The sequence below is a fragment of the Meles meles genome, chromosome 1 (genome assembly GCF_922984935.1).
Source record: "Meles meles chromosome 1, mMelMel3.1 paternal haplotype, whole genome shotgun sequence".
Taxonomy (NCBI): Eukaryota; Metazoa; Chordata; class Mammalia; order Carnivora; family Mustelidae; genus Meles; species Meles meles.
This window is the reverse complement of record NC_060066.1, coordinates 161434044-161452930: the sequence shown is the minus strand read 5'-3', so window position 1 is coordinate 161452930 and position 18887 is coordinate 161434044. Positions and strand designations below refer to the sequence as shown.

The 18887-nt window shown below is 34.7% G+C and overlaps 1 protein-coding gene across 1 annotated transcript in view; it reads right to left on the bottom strand.

The window, feature by feature from the left end:
• Positions 1 to 18887, bottom strand: part of C1H1orf141 (chromosome 1 C1orf141 homolog) — a 41786-nt gene that overhangs the window by 13319 nt on the left and 9580 nt on the right. Inside the window, exons 3-4 of the mRNA XM_046026527.1 lie at positions 11168 to 11268; positions 5654 to 5721 (exon numbers count right to left, since the gene is read on the bottom strand). Coding sequence (XP_045882483.1) covers positions 5654 to 5721; positions 11168 to 11268 — 169 coding nt within the window. The remainder of the gene's footprint in view (positions 1 to 5653; positions 5722 to 11167; positions 11269 to 18887) is intronic.

The following is an 18887-nucleotide window of genomic DNA, read 5'->3' as shown; positions in this document are numbered from 1 at the left end:
AATTGGACTATGTTCACACATTTTGCTAACTTTTATTTACTTTGTCTCCATTATATTCACATATAAAATTTATCTCTCCAAATACAAGGAAAGTGTGAAGTTCAAATACTGAGCAAAAAAAGCCTTCTTAGTTTAAACAGAAACTTTACTCATACATAGAGTAGATGCAGCAGAATACTTCTGAGTAAAAGGAGAAAACAGGAAAAAGTGATCTGGATTTTCCCAGGTTAGTGTCTCAGATTCTACTAGATGTCTAATATAGAGGGAGACTTTGGTGGTCTACTCTATCCCTACAAAGATTATTGATGTTTTTATTTTAACAATTAACTTGGTCAGGTTCAAAATGCCCTCTGTCTTTGAAGTAGCAGCTCAAATTTCAGCTTAGTTGTTATATCCTTAGTTGGGTTGCTTGAAATCTCCCTAAACATGCATGGTTCAGGGGTCACTGAGAGACTTGGATGGGGGCTACTTACCATCTTTGGCTCTCTCCTATTAGTGCCCTTTCACTTTTTTTTTTTAACCTTTCCTTTCTTATTTTTTTATTTTTATTTTTTATATTGTGTAAGTCACCATAAAATACATATTAGTTTTTGATGCAGTGGTCCAAGTTTCATTGTTATGTACAATACCCAGTGCTCCATGCAATATGTGCCCTCCTTAATATTCATCACCAGACTCACCCATCCCCCACAACCCTCCTCTCTAAAACCCTCAGTTTGCTTCTCGGAGTCCACTGTTTCTCATGGTTCATCTTCCCCTCCAGATTCCCCCAATTCACTTTTCCTTTGCTTCTCCTAATGTCCTCCATGTCATTTCTTCTGTTCCACAAGTAAGTGAAACCATATGGTAATTGACTTTCTCTGCTTGACTTATTTCACTGAGCATAATCTCCTCCAGTCCCATCCATGTTGATGCAAAAGTTGGGTATTCATCCTTTCTGATGGCTGAGTAAAAGCTTCAGTTGCCCTGAACATTGCTCTCTAGTTCTTCTGGCCAGAAAATTACATAAGTTTTCTACTGGAGTTTTAGATGCCCCATGCAATGCTCATTTCATCCACCCTTCAAGCTAAAAGCCATAAAAATAGCAACTTTGCTCCAGGCAAGTCAGTTATTACAAGTTTCTATGCTTTTTCTTTGTCACCTTCTTTTGTTTACTCTTTAGGGTCTTCAGGTGACTTGTGCGTGCACGCGCACACACGCATGTGTGTGTGTGTCTTGTGAGTATCTTGTCTAGAGTTTATAGTCATTGTCCGAGACAGGATGGTATAATAGGGACTTACTCAGCCATACTGCCTCAGAATTCTCCAGAGCTTTTACTACTTCCATTATCTTTTCCAGTTGCATTGCTCAGTGCTTGCATTGAAACAATACAATATTATTTGTAAATAATAATGGTGACAAGTGTCACTCTTGCCATGCCATCGACTAATGTATTATCATTAATTATGAAATTGATTATTGGTTTTATATAGGTGTAATTTTTAAAATTATGTTGATATTCTTTATCATATTAAGCAAGTATTTTCTATAGTCTTATCAATGATGGTTATTGAATTTATCAATTGTATTTGAATCTTTTGGTATTAAAATTGTTTTCCGATGAAACTCCAGGCTTAGAATTGGCAGATATTTAGGGTTAGAATGAAAATAAAACTTGTAAAGAGGCAGGTTAACTGAAATTCTATGGAATTTCTAAACCAGTTGTCACATCCCCCATTTCCCACTTACCCTAGCCCACATACAAAGTTATAGGAAATTGTGTTTAATTAATCCCAGGATAAAATAAGTGCTCTTCTGCTACTAAACTTACTGCTAATATGAGTTTGGTTCCCAGGGTGAAACTTTCTTCATTTTAGCATCTGAAATACAGACTACCAGTCAAACTACCTGCTCTCTGCCATTTTATACTAAAGTAAAGCTAGCTGGTTGAGAATTCTGGTGTATACACTGAAGAGTTGGCTCTCAATTCTAAAGAAATACTTATTTATAAAATTAATAGCAGTTTCATAAAAAGATTAACCCATATCTTCAGTCTTAAATATGAATAAATGAAGATTTATCATATATAATAAAAATCAGTAATATCAGAAATACCCATCATGATAAACAAAAGGAACACTAACACCAAAAAAGAGATGATAATTCAAGAAACAGAAAATAACTTAAGAAAATGAACTCTAATATCCTCAGAAAACATTGAGAACAAACATAATGGGAGACTATGAAAAGAGAAAAACAACTAAGAACAAGAAAGAAATTTAAAATGTCATTACCGAACCAAAATGAAGTAAAAAGATCAGAATAAAGGGCAAATTTTCAGAGACAAGAAAACAAATAGAGAATAGCAATATAGAGGATCAAAGAAATTATTATCTGACCATTAGAGAACAGAGAAAATAGTGGAAAGGAAACTGGAAAAGAAATGACAGAAAGACATTTTTTGAGACCTAAAGAAAGACATTTGAATTTATGGTGGAGTTTATTGAACACTGAACAGAATGAATTGAAGTAAAATTACCACACTCAGACATATCCTCAAAACATTTCAAAACAACATTAATAAAGAGAAGATTCTAGAAGATTACAGAAAAAAAAGCAAGATGACTTACAAAAGACTGAAAACTTTTCATTAGCACCATTGAATGACATAGGACAATGGAGCAATGTCATCAAAGTTTAGGAAAAAAATGATTTTAAACATATAATTCGACTCAGATAAACTATCATTCATATACATGGGAAAAATAAGTAAATGACATTTCTAGGGAAGTTTCTTGAAGAAATATTCTAGGAAAATAAAGATGAAATCCAAGAAGGAATAAGACATGGAGTACTAGAATCTGGCAACTAAACCAGGAATGGAATGACCCAGTGACAAGTCCAGAGCAGGCTTAAGAATAATGGATCAAATTTAGAACAAAAAGTCACTGAGTTCCAACAAACAACTCCTCCAAGAAGATTGGAATGGATTCTACTGAACAGAGAGAACAAATAAGGAAGCTTGACTGTATCCACATATAATGAGAAAGTTACATGTTTCTTTTTCAGAGGCTGCATATCTTAGAGGTAAAGAGCATGTATCAGACTGTTAGGTTCTTCCTAGCTCTTTTCTTTATAATTTGATCTCAGCCAAATTACTTATCTTCTTTGTGCCTCTTTCTTTCTCATCTATAAAATAGGAATAAAAATAGTACTTACTTCATTGAGTTGTTGGAGATGTAAATCATACACACACACACACACACACACACACACACATATATACACATATATATGCATTTATATACTATAGAAGTACTATGAGTACTATATTGATGTTTGCTATTATTATCATTCTCCACAAGAAAAAAAAGAAAGCCAACTAGAATATACAGGAAAAACTACAAAAGGGTACAGGACAGTCAAATTCTCAATGTGAGGCAGACAAACATATAGCATTGCTTTTTGAATAGCTGATGGAGAATAAGCAAAGGGAGACTTTGTTTTTACATTTTACCCATTGAAGAAGAGTAGAACAGTAAGTACCCATTGAAGAAGAAGAACAGTAAGCCTAGCACATTACTTTGTTCTACAATGAATGATTATTTACAATGTCACAGTAACATAGATATTATTTATAGTTTTGAGTTTTAGAATTAACCCATAGACAAAACATGAGGGCTTCATCAGAGTTGCAAGTCGATATAATCATTGACCTCAATAATGTAAAAGTGAAGATATACTTGACTTGGGGGACGCCTGGGTGGCTCAGTGGGTTAAAGCCTCTGCCTTCAGCTCAGGTAATGATCCCAGGGTCCTGGGATTGAGCCCTGCATCGGGCTCTCTGGTCAGCAGGAAGCCTGCTTCCCTTCCTCTCTCTCTGCCTGCTCCTCTGACTATTTGTGATCTCTGTCTGTCAAATAAAATATTTTAATTAAAAAAAAAAGATATACTTGACTTGGGGAAGAAGGTGTGGAGGAGAGTGGGAGAAAAGAATAGGACTGCTAAAATCTCCATCTTATGTAAAGGGGAATCAGGAGTTAAAGACAAAAGTTGAAACAAAAGAAAAAATATTTAGATATTTTATAGGTGCAAAAGTTAACAACAGAGAAAGCAAAAAAGTAACTATCAAAAATTCAGAAGAGGGGCACCTGGGTGGCTCAGTGGATAAAAGCCTCTGCATTCAGCTCAGGTCATGTTCCTAAGGTCCTGGGATCGAGCCCCACATTGGGCTCTCTCCTCAGCAGGGATCCTGCTTCCTCCCTCTCTCTCTTCCTGCCTCTCTGCCTACTTATGGTCTCTGTGTGTCAAATAAATAAATAAATAAAAATCTTAAAAAAAAAATTCAGAAGAAAAAATGGGGAGAAGTGAAATGTAGAGCAGTGTAAATAAGCTAATTCAAATATGTTTTACTGATTATTCAGTAGATAATATTTAAAGTAGATAAATAAAAAATAGTAGTAGAAGCTCATTCTTTAAAATTATGGAGTTAATCATAAGAGAAATTAAAAACCCCCTAAAAGTTAAATGTGGTTACCTTTAAAAAGGGAAAATTAGAACAAAAAGTACAGGATGGAAGTGCTTTGTGTTCTTATTAGCTTTTCTGTATTGTTTATTTTTTAATATTTATATGAATATTTCAATTTAATTTTTAAAAATTAAAATGTTACCTTTTCTAAAAGATGGTAACAAATTTATTATTATGAGTAAACTTATGATGTTACAATATATATTTCTTAAAAGATTTTTTTTTAAATGTGAACCTAAATAAAACATGTAGTTGAAGATAAAGTAGTCCAGACAATGGATGCTGTAAATCTTCTTAAAAATTATAAAAAGTGGCAATATGCAACAAAAATTATAATGTCATTAATTATGGTCCAAAGTATGTATTTCTTCATGTTTCATCCTCCATGTTAGCAATACTCAGGGTTAATAATAAATTAATTAATACCTAGGAAACTCTTTTAAATGACTTTCCTTGCTGATTCTCTAGTTAAGTTCTCTTTCTAGTATCCAGGATAAAACTTAATGAATAATACCCAAGGTATGCTCAATGCTCAAGGCTAGTCAACTACTTTTCAAGATGCCCTTGAACCTCTGCTCAAATGGTTATCAAGACTCAATACTGTTGTCAAATCACATTGTGTATTACTCTTCAATAATTCAATTATACTTCAGTAAAAAAAAAAAAAGAGTCAGTATTATTGGTCTCAAACCTGTTTATGGTTAATTGTTACTGTAATTATATAATTTAAATAACATAGCATGCTCAAAAAAATGATCTCGAGTATACATGAGAAGATTACAAATGGATTTGTATTTTCATATTTTAAATTGAAATTAAATATTTAATTATGCTTGTAGAGTTTTTTATGATTCCTGTTTTAACTGACTTTATGATAACTGTTATTCCTTATCATATTTGATAAAAAATTTCTGCTGTATGGACTGTCAAGCAAATAATATATTATTTTCTGTATTATCTCTGTACATAAAGTTTTAGTAATATCAAAGATGAAATCACAGAAAAAAAAGATGAAATCGCTTTAAAACTTTATATTTTTAATCCTAAAATACATTTGAATTTGGGACTTACAGAAGTATACATAAAATTGTCAGCGCTAATCTGAATTTCTACCGAGTAATTGTTAAGTGGACAAATTAAACCTACCTCAGCTGTATCCTTAAGATAAAGGAAAGGTCTAAATGATCTTGATTTCAGATTTTCTTTCACAGGCTCTAAAGAAACAAATACAAATACAAATGATATTTCCAAAGTATTTGACTACTTCTAACTATCAATGAAATATTTTCTCTACTTCTAGTAAACTTTTTAATAATGTAATTTGATAAACTTAGGTGCTGGTGTTGCTTTACATTTATATTTTCAGAGCTAAATATATTCTATTTTGCTTTAAAAGTGACTTTCTATTAACAGAATACAACTTTTGATTATTTACTTCTGGCTATTTATCAGAAACTATGGGAGGTCAGAACTATGACCTCAGAACACACAATAAAGTGCTATCTTCAGGGGAAAAAATAGATTTCTAAATAAAATGGAATCACAATAATTAAAGGAATCTTTTCACTCATTATTCCTTTGAAGAGAGACATATTCCCCTCAAACTGAATCCTCCCCTTAAACTCTAATTATGTATTAATCTGGATTATCCTCTAATGGATTTAGTCAAGCATACATATGGGTTGCATACAGACAGGTACAGACATTGGATTTAGATAGCCTGGGACCACACCCTACATTTTTGTCTGTAAGTCCCGTAGCCTTGGGTTGAGTTATTTAACTTTGGTGAGCCTTAGTTTTCTCATTTGTTAAGGGGAAATAATGGCACTTACCTTAAAGGAGTGCTGTGAGGATTAAAGGAGATAATAGATATAACAAACTTAATAGTATCTAGTATTCATTCAATCAACAATTATTTATTGATCACTTATTATGTGCCAAGCACTGGTGTTGGACTCGCTTAGGACCCATCACCCCTTCTTTCTTTTCTATTTCTCCCTTTTGGCATGAGAATGCTTATCCTGTGCTTGTCTGAGCTTTGCATTTTACAAGTACACATATTGTTGGTTCCAGAGGTTTACAGGTAGAGAGGAATTTTGCATCAAGAGGAATCATACCTTGAGTCTCATCCATGTCTGATTTACATAATATTTAGGTAAAACTCGGGATTTTAACAATAACAAAAAGTCAGATGTCAGTAAAATAACTGAAGTGTTCTAAGATCCTTTTTTTTTTTTTTTTTTTTTTGGTCCAGAATGAGGGTAATACTAGATTTTAAAAGACTAGATTGGGTAACTATTTACTATATGTTGGCTAACTGGACATAATAAAAAGATAATAGAATAAAAAATTAAAAAAGAATAGAAACAGAGTATATAACTTCCAAATTAATAGATGGAAAAGTGAAACTTAAAAAATTCAATCCTAGAGAAAAACATGAGAAGATGGGGGGTGGGGAGGGGGAGGTATAGAAATAAAAGAGAAAATAAAGAACAAAATAAGATGGCAAAATTAAATCCAAGGACATCAGCAATGACATTAAGTGCAAATGGACTAAGAGCTCCATTTCAAAGACAAAGATTACCACAGTAGATTATTAAATTTAATAGTATGATATTTACAAGAGATAAATCTAGATTACAACGTTATAAGAGAGTATTAAAATGATGGGAAAAGATGTAATGGTAGCCAAAAGAAAGCTGGGGTAGCTACAGTAATATTAGATAATAAGACAATTACTTTTTAATTAAGAATGGTTCAATTCACTAGATACATAATAATTTTAAATTTTATGTAATCGATAACATCGCCTAAAGGATATTAAAAACCTATAAAGCAAAATTTGACACTATAAGGAAAAATGCAAGTCTGAAATTTCTCACAAACTATCAGAAGAGCAAACAGAAAAATCAATAAGGATATAAAAGAGTTGAAAAATACAGGGGACAAATTTGACTTAAAAGACATATTCAGAACACTGAACTCAACTACTGTAGGATATACATTATTTTCAAGCACATACAGAGCATTTACAACAATTAACCATATAGTGAGTGATAAACACACATTAACTAATTACATAGGACTGAAATCATATGAACTGTATCCTCAAACAACCATGTAATTGTGCTAAAAAGCTATAGTTAAAAGGATAATTAGAAAAACCTCAAATAGGGGCACCTGGGTGGCTCAGTCGTTGGGTATCTGCCTTAGGTTCAGGTCAAGATCCCAGGGTCCTGGGATCAATCCCTGCATCGGGCTCCCTGCTCAGTGGGAAGCCTGCTTCCCCCTCTCCCACTCTCCCTGCTTATGTTCCCCTCTCTTGCTGTGCCTCTGTCAAATAATAAAATCTTAAAAAAAAAAAAAAAGAAAGAAAGAAAAGAAAGGAAGGAAGGAAGAAAGAAAGAAAGAAAGAAACCTCAAATAGGGACGCCTAGATGGCTCAGTCGGTTAAGCACCTGCCTTCAGTTAAGCACCTGCCTTCGGCTTAGGTCATGATCCCAAGATCCTGGGATCGAGTCTCCCAACGGGCCCCCTGCTCAGCAGGGAGCCTCTTTCTCCCTTTGCCTGCTGCTCCCCCAGCTTGTGCTCACTCTCTCTGACAAATAAAAAAAAATCTTAATGAAAAAAAAGATAAATCTCAAGTACTTTGAGTGGAGACATATACTTCTAAATAACTAATGGGTAAGAGAAAAAAACATAATGGAAAATAGAAAATATCCATGATATTCTTGGAGAACAAAATTGGAAGACTTGCTGTACAAGATTCAAGGGTTGTTTTAAGCTACATAAATTAATGTGGTATGGCATTAATGGTAAATAGACAAATGATGAAACAGAATAAGAGTCCCAGAGCAAAGAGCCCAGAGCACTAGGGAAAGAATAGCCTTTTAAATTACATGCTGAGATATCTATATCTACATAAAAAAAATTAAATTTGACCCTTACCTCACTCAAAATTTAATTCTGGGTAGAGTTTAGGCCTAAACATAAAAAGAAGAACTGAAATCTTTTCTAAGATAACTAGGAGAAGGTCTTCATGACTACAAAGTAGAGAAACATTTCTTAAATACGGAACAAAAATACTTATCAAATGGGGGAAAGATCTGGCATATTTGACACCGTAGGATGAAAAAAAGAGAGAGAGAAAAGGGAAGATATTCATGATACATAAAACCAACAAAAAACTAGTGACTAGGAAAAAAAAAACCTAGTGACTAGAATATATAAAGAAATCAATGAGAAAAGGACAAAAGCCTACTTTTAAAATGAGCTAAGGGGCACATGGGTAGCTCAGTTGGTTAAGTGTCTGATTCTAGCTCTGGTCATGAGCTCAGGATCCTGGGATCAAGCCCCACATCAAGCCCTGCTTCAGGCTCAGTGCTCAGCAGGGAGTCTACTTCTTTCTCTCCCTCTGCCCCGCCCCCTGCTTATGCACACACACTCTCTTTCTCTCAAATAAATAAATAAAATTTTGGAAATAAAATGAGCTAAAGCTCAAATGATTTCTAAAAGCGTAAGTTTAATTGATCCATAGTGTTATGAAGAAGTTCTCAAACTTAGTGGTAATCATGGAAATGTAAATTAAAACATAATCATATACTATTATGTGCACCAAAATAAAAATCGGATAATTCTGAATGTTAGCAAGAAAGCAGAACAAAAAGAACTCTCACAAATCTGATGGGAGTACAGATTGGTACAACTATTTTGGAAAGTTTGCCAGTATTTATTATAGTTGAGGATAAGTATACTTGGCAATATAAATCCTGGATATACACTCTCAAGAAGTTTTAACACGTATACAGCAGGATGCATAAACAAGAATGTTCATTCAGCATTGTAATGGCTGACAAACCAAAAACCCAAAATTTCAACAGTAGAATAGATAAACTGTGATATACAGTTGATCCTTGAATGACCTAGGTTTGAACTACATGAGTCCATTTATCCATGGATTTTTTTTGATACAGTACAGTACTATAAATGCATTTTCTCTTCCTTATCATTTTCTTAATAACATTTTTCTTTAGCATATTTTATTATAAGAATATAATTTATAATATTTTTAATTATAAGAATATAACATATAATAATACACAAAATCTGTGTTTATGTTATTAGAAAGGCTTCTGCTCAACAGTAGGCTATTAAGTTTTAGGGGAATCAAAAGTTATATGCAGATTTTTGACTGTGCAATGGAGTCAGTGCCTCTAACCCCCATGTTGTTAAAGGGTCAATTGTACACTATTTTAATGATAGAGAAGATAAATTAAGAGGAGAGACTGAAGAGTGATAGAGCAGAAAAACAAGATATATGGGTTCCAAAATCCCTAAGAGGAGAGTTTTTAAGAAAGAAGGCGTGATCAACCAACTATATTTGTGTTGAAAAGTGGAAGAAAATGAAAGCAGAGAAATATTATTTGTACTTAGCAATGGAGATCTTGGGTACTCTTGATCAGAGTAGCTTCAGTAGAATGGTGGAAGCAAAAACCAGACCGAAGTTGTCTGAAGTTTGAAGAAAAGCTGAGGAAGCTCAGTGGGTTAAAGTTTGAAGAAAAGCCTGGGTGGCTCAGTGGGTTAAAGCCTCTGCCTTTCGCTCAGGTCATGATCCCAGGGTCCTGGGATCGAGCCCCGCATCGGGCTCTCTGCTTGGCAGGGAGCCTGCTTCCTCCTCTCTCTCTCTCTGCCTGCCTCTCTCCCTACTTGTGATCTCTATCTGTCAAATAAATAAGTAAAATCTTTAAAAAAAAAAAAAAAGCTGAGGAAGTAGAGACAGTGTATGCAAACAAATCCTTTGAGAATTTAGATGATTAAGTGTTTCAGAGAAATGAGGCAGTATAAGGCAATGTGGAGTCAAGGAGCCTCAGTCCAAGGGGTCAATGAGAATGATTCTTTGAATCCTTGAATTGAATGGTTCTTTGATAATCCCAGAGAAAGAAAAATAAAGGCAACACAAAACTCAAATTCTCTGAAGATCTGCAGCATTAGTTCCTAGCTTACACATTCCTTAAATTTCAAAGAAAGATCCTTTACAGTTTCTATAAAATAAGTTTTTATTAAGCAAGATGTTCATACTTGATTTCTTTTTTTAACAGTAACAAGAAAACTCTAAGGGTTGACCTGAAAGGAAACTTAGATATTTTCTTTCTAGAAAAATAAGCATTAAAATATGTTCTTAATTTGTGACTTGTATAAATTGCCCATTCTGGTATTAAACATCACTTCCTCTTAGGAAATTCTCCTTTTTGGATCACTGAAATCTCTCATGCTGTGGTTATGAGCCCTATACTTTCTTTCTTTCTTTTTTTTTTTTTTAAGATTTTATTTATTTATTTAACAGACAGAGATCACAAGTAGGCAGAGAGCAGGCAGAGAGAGAGGGGGAAGCAGGCTCCCTGCTGAGCAGAGAGCCCGATGCGGGGCTTGATCCCAGGACCCTGAGATCATGACCTGAGCTGAAGGCAGAGGCTTAACCCACTGAGCCACCCAGGCGCCCCAAGCCCTATACTTTCAACCAATTTCTTTCAACAGAGACATCAAATTATCAAGAACTTTAAAGACACACATTAATAAATAACAAAGTATATAATAAAAGCACTTATTAATAAACTAAAGGAGAAGTAAATATGTTACACAAAGCATTACCTATTGACTTGCTTTCTTGATTTTTTACATTTGTTGGTATAAAGTGTGATCTTAAATTTAACTTTTTGAAATCACTCTTTCTAGGTTCAGGTTCATTTTTGAAGAAGACATACCTAGAAAAAATAAAATTAATCTAAATTAAAATAATCAGAAAAATCTATGAAACTAATCTAAAAAAATAAATTTGGAGAAATGTGGTTAAGTCCCAGCAATATAGATTAGATGTCGTTGTATTAATAATACTACAATACAAAATATAAAAGGATGGGACTAACTTGGAGATAAAAATATTGTGATAATTACTTGAGGTACTGACAGATAGGAAACTGTTGTCATAGGATTGGGGGAACTCTAGAAAACTATAGTTCATAAGCTGATTAATCTTTTAAAAATATGCTAGAAATTCATTAAATGAGATATTGGAGACATTGTCAGACCTGAGTTAAAGTCATGGGACACAGAGTTATGGTCAGTTCAGATACCAGAATAGTAGACCAGATAGGATTACAGCACTTATTTATTGTAAAGGACATTTTCTCCAACTAAGTCCTTTAACTGGCTATTGATAGTATGTACTAAAGTTAATAAAGTAATATATAATAATAAAATATTACATAATTCATATTTCAGATCACTAAACGCTATGACTCAGTCATTCAACCTCAGACTCATCTTCAGTTGATACCTAATCTCACATCTTTACATATTACCTATAGACTGATGTCTCCCAGGTTTATAATTATAATTTATATTTTATAATCCCTCAAACTCTTCCCAGAGCTTCAGATTTATATATCCAACTGCTACATGACTTCTGCTGTTAGGTATATTATAGGCATCTCAAACTAAACAGGTTGAAAACCAAATCCTTGCTTTTGCTTCCTTCCCAATCTGTTCCTCTTTGAGGCTTCCCCAGCTCCATTCAACCAGAAGCTTAGGCCAAAACTTGACAATATATTTGATTTCTCTTTCTCTCACTCCCCATTCCCAACTGTTGAGAAATCTCACTCGATCTTTCTTTGAAACACATCCCAAATCCAACTACTTCTTTCCTCATTACTTCTACCCTAGTCCCAGACACCTTCACCTCCCATCCAAGCTACTTCCGTGTGTCTCTTGCCTTCTGTTGGCTCTCTCTGCTATCACTCATTGCCTATGGTCTATTCCCAGTACAACTATGGTGGCATCCATAAAATACGAATGTGAGTGATAGTTCTCGCCCATTGTTTCCACTAGACTCAAATAAATTTCAAAATTCCCACTCCAAGACAGAAACTGTCTCCCCATTGCTCATGTTTCTAAGTAGAGGAACTTCCATTTAATGCCCCTTTAAGGCTCTCTCTGTGCATACACAACCCCCCATATTCACATTGAAGCAGAATGAATTTTCTAGCTTTTTGGTCCAATGAGAAAGGAACTTAAGCTCCCACTTAAGGACCTTGGTATTTGCTCATCCCTCTGCCTGCAATATTCTTCCCCTGGCTACTGCCAAAGTTTACTTCCTTAAGTTGTAAGAGAGAATTTTGTTAAGACTCTACTCAAATTTCCATGTCCTCAGGAAGGTCCTTTCTGTCCCCTTCTCTATCTAAAATAGTAATCCCTATCAATCTTAATTCCTTTAATTTACTATATTTTTCTTCATAGTATTTATCACTAGTGGATTTATATTATACGTTCATTTGTTCATTTAGTTTAATATCTGTCTCCTCACCTTATCCTAAAATGTAAATTGAGAGCGAGTTTGTTTTGCTCACTGTTGTATACCCAGCACCTAGAACAGTAACTGACACATAGTAAGTTACATGTGTAATAACATGTTGAGTACACAAACTGTTCTGGTAAATTTTTATTAAAATTTCTTATAATCTTATAATCTCCAATGAGATTTTATTTTATTCTCTTTGGATTTTTCTGTAAAAAATCATTTTATCTTCATTTATCTGTTCTTTTAATGATTTATCTGTTCTTTTAAAAATACTTACATTTTTGTCTTATGTTCTTATTTAACATCACTGGCTAGCACTTCTAGAATAGTGCAGTATAGCGAGACTGGGCATCCTTCTGCTTCCAATTTAAATAGGAATGTGTCAAGTGTTACACTCTAAGGATGATGTTGGCTGTACAGTCTTGTTAAGGAGATCATCTTTTTAGCCTTATCTTACTAAGTCATTTTTCAAATACATTTCCAGAATATGTAGAGGTGTTTTTAGATATGAATTTCTGTATGGTGAACTAAAGAGTGTGGACTTTGGAGTTGGGGCTTACATTACATCTCAACTCTATGTGAACTTCTGCAGAATACTGATTTCCTCTGAATCTCAGTCCTTCACAGGCCAATTGCAGGTAATAGCTACTTTATAGAGTTAGTATAAGAATTATGTAAAATAAAGTTTAGAAAGTCTTTAGCCAGTATTTGTTACATAGTAAGAGGCCAATGAGTAGTACTTTTTAAACTTTTTATTATTCCTGAAATTTACTCCACTGAGTCACAGTAGAGTAATATTTATTTAGTACAGTGTTAGATTTTACTTTGTTAATACAGTAAGTTATTGAAAGGCACTATCCTGTTGTTTCAGAGAGGATGACCAGATAATTTTTTTACCCACAGCTGAGTAAAAAGGAACAATAAATAGTCTGCATTCTACAAAGACCCACCAATATTTGGGGCTAGACATTCCCCTCTTCTCCCAAGTAGCAGAAATCTGTAGTGGGGAGGGAGGCATACCAGAATTATGTCATTAACCTCATAGAATCTTCTGTGGATTTTCCTTCTCTTTTCAGTGTTGAAGGGAGCAGGGAGGCTTGGGGTTTTCTACGGAATTACCAATTGAGACTGGCTTTTTCAAAAGGTAGAGTTTGGGGGCGCCTGGGTGGCTCAGTGGGTTAAAGTTTCTGCTTTGGCTCAGGTCATGATCCCAGGGTCCTGGGATTGAGTCCCACATCGGGTTCTCTGCTCAGCAGGAAGCCTGCTTCCTCCTCTCTCTCTGCCTGCCTCTCTGCCTACTTGTGATCTCTCTCTGTCAAATAAATAAATAAAATCTTAAAAAAAAAGGTAGAGTTTGCCGTCTCATTCTTCATCTGCACACCTGTTAGCACACTTGCTGATTTGCCCTATGTCTAGCTACATAAAAACAAATTTGGAAGGTGGAATGGGAGGAGAAATCAGAGCACACTGCATCCCATTGTTTGGCATGGCGAGCATGCTTGAGTTTCTGAAGGGGGAAAATGGACACCAAGGTTCTAACTAGGCTTGGGTCATTTTGCTGGTACTGCATGCAGATTGCTAACTGCCAAGTGATCCTTAGCAAAAGAGGCTGTGACATATACTGGAGGTGGAAGAGTTGAGGATGAATCTGAAGAGGTGTGGCTGAAGGAGGCTCTCCTTGGTTAGGGAAATGGTCTTTCTGAGGAACTATCACCCGTGTCTCCTTAAAGAGTTAGGGTTTTTTGGTTTTTTTCTTTTTTTGTCTTCTTCTTCTTCCAACTGTAAGAATTGCAATTTTTTGAGGGCAAGCATTATGTCAAATATAGAAATTCTCAGGTTCCTCTTCCTTTGGGACAAAGACCATCTCCCACACCACCACCAAATGCCCAACACAGTGTTACTATATAAGCACACAGGAAAAGCTTTTTTTTTTTCCCAATTGAAATATATTTGGCCTAACACTGTATTTGTTTATGTATACAACATAATTATTTGATATATGTATATATTGTGAAATGATCACCACAATAAGTCTTGTTAATATCCATCATCATATCATATAGTTACAAACTTTTCTTTCTTATGATGAGAACTTTTAGGATCTATTCCCTTAGCAACTTTCAATGTGCAATGCTGTATTTTTTACTATAGTCACCATGTTGTACATTACATTCTCAGGACATATATTTATCTTATAAACTGGAGGTTTCTCTCTTTTGACCATCTCCACCCATTTCACCAGGAAGGCTCTTTGTGACTAGAGTTAGCTGGAAGATGACAAATAAGAAAGAAGAGGGTAGCAGTAGCCAGGTAAGTAAGAAGCATTGTTCTTTCCTTCTCTCTCCTCTCTTACTCTTATACAGGGGTAGAGGAGGAGGGTGTGGTGCTGGTAAATATTTAGTAACCTTTTTTCTCTGAGTGTAGTTTCAACATGAATGTTGATTGACGCTTTCATTTACCTTAATGAATAACGTGAAAGTAAAACAATAAAGACATATGTTAGAACTTCATTCATTCATTAATGGCATAAGCTACATTTTTTTGCTGAGCCAGACAATAATTTTTGAAATCTAGAATATATCCTCAATTTTGTGCGCTATTCAGAGTGTAATGGCTACAGGCAGGACACACTTTTTTTCTTTTTAAAGATTTTATTTTATTTTATTTTATTTGACAGAGAGAAAGAGAGATCACTAGTAGGCAGAGAGGCAGGCAGAGAGAAAGGGGGAAGCAGGCTCCCCGCTGAGCAGAGAGTGGGGCTAGATCCTAGGACCCTGAGATCATGACCTGAGCCTAGGGCAGAGGCTTAACTCACGGAGTCACCCAGGCGCCCCCAAGACACACTTTTTTTTTTTTTTACATTTTTATGATTAGTTTTTTATTATTATTTGTATTGACTATTTGTTATGATTTCAAATTCACATGCAAATTTAAAAGAATTACTGTGACTTATCTATACAGATTTTAATTGATTAATTAATTTAATTGATTAATTAATTCAATTGAACAGATTTTAATCCTTATCACCTACCCAATTACTTTCAACAAAACTTCATCATCCCAAGACACACTTTTAAGTTTAATCATCATTAACATTTTCTCCCCCACTTTCCCCCACTTTCTTAAATTTAGGCAAATAACAAATCAAGCCCCCTCTCCTTTGTACTGTTTGTTAATTTCTGTAGTGTAAATACACCCATGGCTGATTTCAAGCTACTGATGGGACATCACTGAATGAGCAGTTGAAAAGAAATGTGTAGTAACATGACATTATATAATAGTTCCGCCATATGGATACAATAGATGTAAATGATTTCAGCCACAGATAATAGTAACATATAGTAAAATAATTAGGGATGAGTTTTGAGTATTGTCTTTGTTTTTACTATGTCATTGAATTTTTAGCTTACATAGTTTAACTTTGAATAATAACTTAACCATCTCATAAAATTCTGAAAATCCAACAGTCAGTTCTAACAAACTGGTAGGAGCTGACTTTAGCACAACATTTTCCCGTACTAGAAGCACAAAAAATTATAAAAAGGAAGAGTGGGAGGTGAGCTAGAAAGACTACACCCACCTCCCACTCACTGGCCATACTCCTTTTCCACTTCAACTCCCGCAGTGTCAATAGACTGGCTAGACAGTGGAAGGGAAGGCCTCAGCTAGCATGTGGAATCAAAATACTAAATTGGACTGACTTTTAATAACCAAAAGTGATCAGAATGAAATTGAAGAAATAGAAAACCTGTTTTATGTTCCTGAGTTGAGAATAAGCAAATGAAACAAGCTAATATTTAACTTTAAGTTTTCTATATTCGTGAGATTTAGAATGGTTTTATGTTCTTGTGGTCAGAGTTGAGGATCAAAGACATCTTTTTAAAAAGAACTGAAAGTATTCCATTTTTATTTATGCTCAGAAACCATTTAAATAATTCCTTTTTAAAAAGATTTTTTTTTATGTATTTCAGAGAGAGAGAGAGAGAGCTGACAGCAGGCAAAGGAGCAGAGGGAGAGGGAAACTCCCCTCTGAGCCAAGAGCCTGATGTGGGCCTTGATCCCAGAACCCTGAGATCATGACCTGAGCCAAAGGCAGCCACTTAACTGACTGAGCCACCCAGGTGCCCCTTAAATAATTCTTCAAAACTTTGAAGAAATAGACCTATGACATGGCTTCAAGATGGTAGTTTTGTAAAAGATAGTTATTTGACTATTTCTCAAAATTTCATAGTTATTAATTTACTTATGTCTTCATTTTCTTTTCTTTTTTTTTTTTTTTTAATTTGACAGACAGAGATCACAAGTAGGCAGAGACGCAGGCAGAGAGAGAGGAAGGGAAGCAGGCTCCCCACTGAGCAGAGAGCCTGATGTGGGCGATACCAGGACCCTGGGATCATGACCTGAGCCGAAGGCAGAGGCTTTAACCAACTGAGCCACCCAGCTTCCCCTATGTCTTCATTTTCTTGCTGAGGCTCTTTCTCCATTTATACTTCCCCAGATTATTCATTATTACACCCATGTTTCAAAGCAGCATAGTTATACAAAGAACTCAATATAATTATTTTAATTTCTTCTATATTCATAGTTCTGTAGGTCTTTACTCATTACTGATACTGTGCCTTTATTTTGCCTATTTTTTTCCTTCAATTTCTCAAATTATGGTCATTTTAATATTCTTCTGGGAGGTGTTAGACATGCTAATTTTGTAAAATGCTTTTTAAAGTTCAGTATGCTTATGAGAGGAAAGTCAAAAGTTGGTTGAAGTACTAGGAAATGATGGGTTTTTTATTTTTTTTTGTCTTTCAATAAATGCATGCTTAACATGATTTATAAGAAATAAATAAACCAAATGCTAGATATTTGGTTAATAAGATTAATGATACACAAACTCTGTCAAGTGATCATGATTTTCTTTTCTAGTTTACATAATCCCTTGTCATATTGTTTTATTTCTTTTTAAAAACTTTATTATATGGATTAATTTTGTGAATTTAGTTGAGGAATAACCTAAATTATAAATCCTGATACCTAGAAGCAGATAGACTTATGGAGTAGACAAAATGGGTATATACACAGGGTCCTTCTAAGCCCACAGGAAACTGGATAAGGGTGCTCTCTTTCTCACTGAATAATAAGCCCAAAGTATTTTTATCACTCAGTTTGTAAAGGAATAGGGGGGTGGGGTGTCACAGTTTCTGTCATTATATCTCCAAGCTTCTTTCCTAAAAGTAGGTGCAAAGAACTGTGAAAGTTCTGAGATTTGACCCTACAAGCTAACCTTACAAGCTACATTTGACCCTTATATTTGACCTTACATTTGACCCTTACAAGCTAACAAGTTAGCCTACTACAGTTTCATCTATGCTTCTGAAGTAGACTCCTGAGTCAGAGGCAAAAGACTAATTATGGCTCACAGTGACAGGAATAGCATTTTCTGCACCAGTTCTCTGAACCCCAGTTCCACAGGACATTAAGCAGAGGGCCAAAGATTCCTGCACACACAGGGTTATGTTATAAGAGTGGAACCCTGAGCTTATGGAACCCAAATATTTTATAATGGACAGTAATATGCCTGCGCTTACTCAGAGGAAAGCACTCTTTCAAAGCTGTTTGTTATACAAAAATCCTTGAGAGGTTAGGAACAAAGGCATCCAGTGCCTCTGCTTGCAAGATGTACAGAAATAGGAGATCCATGGAGAATTTTTTCTAATAGCAGAGAAGGAATGGGAGATAAGATCCTAGGAATAAAAACTGAGTTCCTAGCATTAGGTTCTCATATAATATGAAGAATGAAACCTGGATTATAAATTTGGTGTGTTAATTCACTAGCATAAAATCAAAAGTCTATTTTCTGTAAATTGTATTTGTTTTGAGCTACTTATATATTTTTTTAATTCATCCCTCTCTACTTTTCCCTTTTTTGGTTTTATATTTAGGAAAATTCCCTGGAAAATTATGTCCTGTTGTAGTTGAGTTAAAGGGAATATAGGTAAGGGCCTTGATTTTGTACTGGATGGGCTAGAGTTA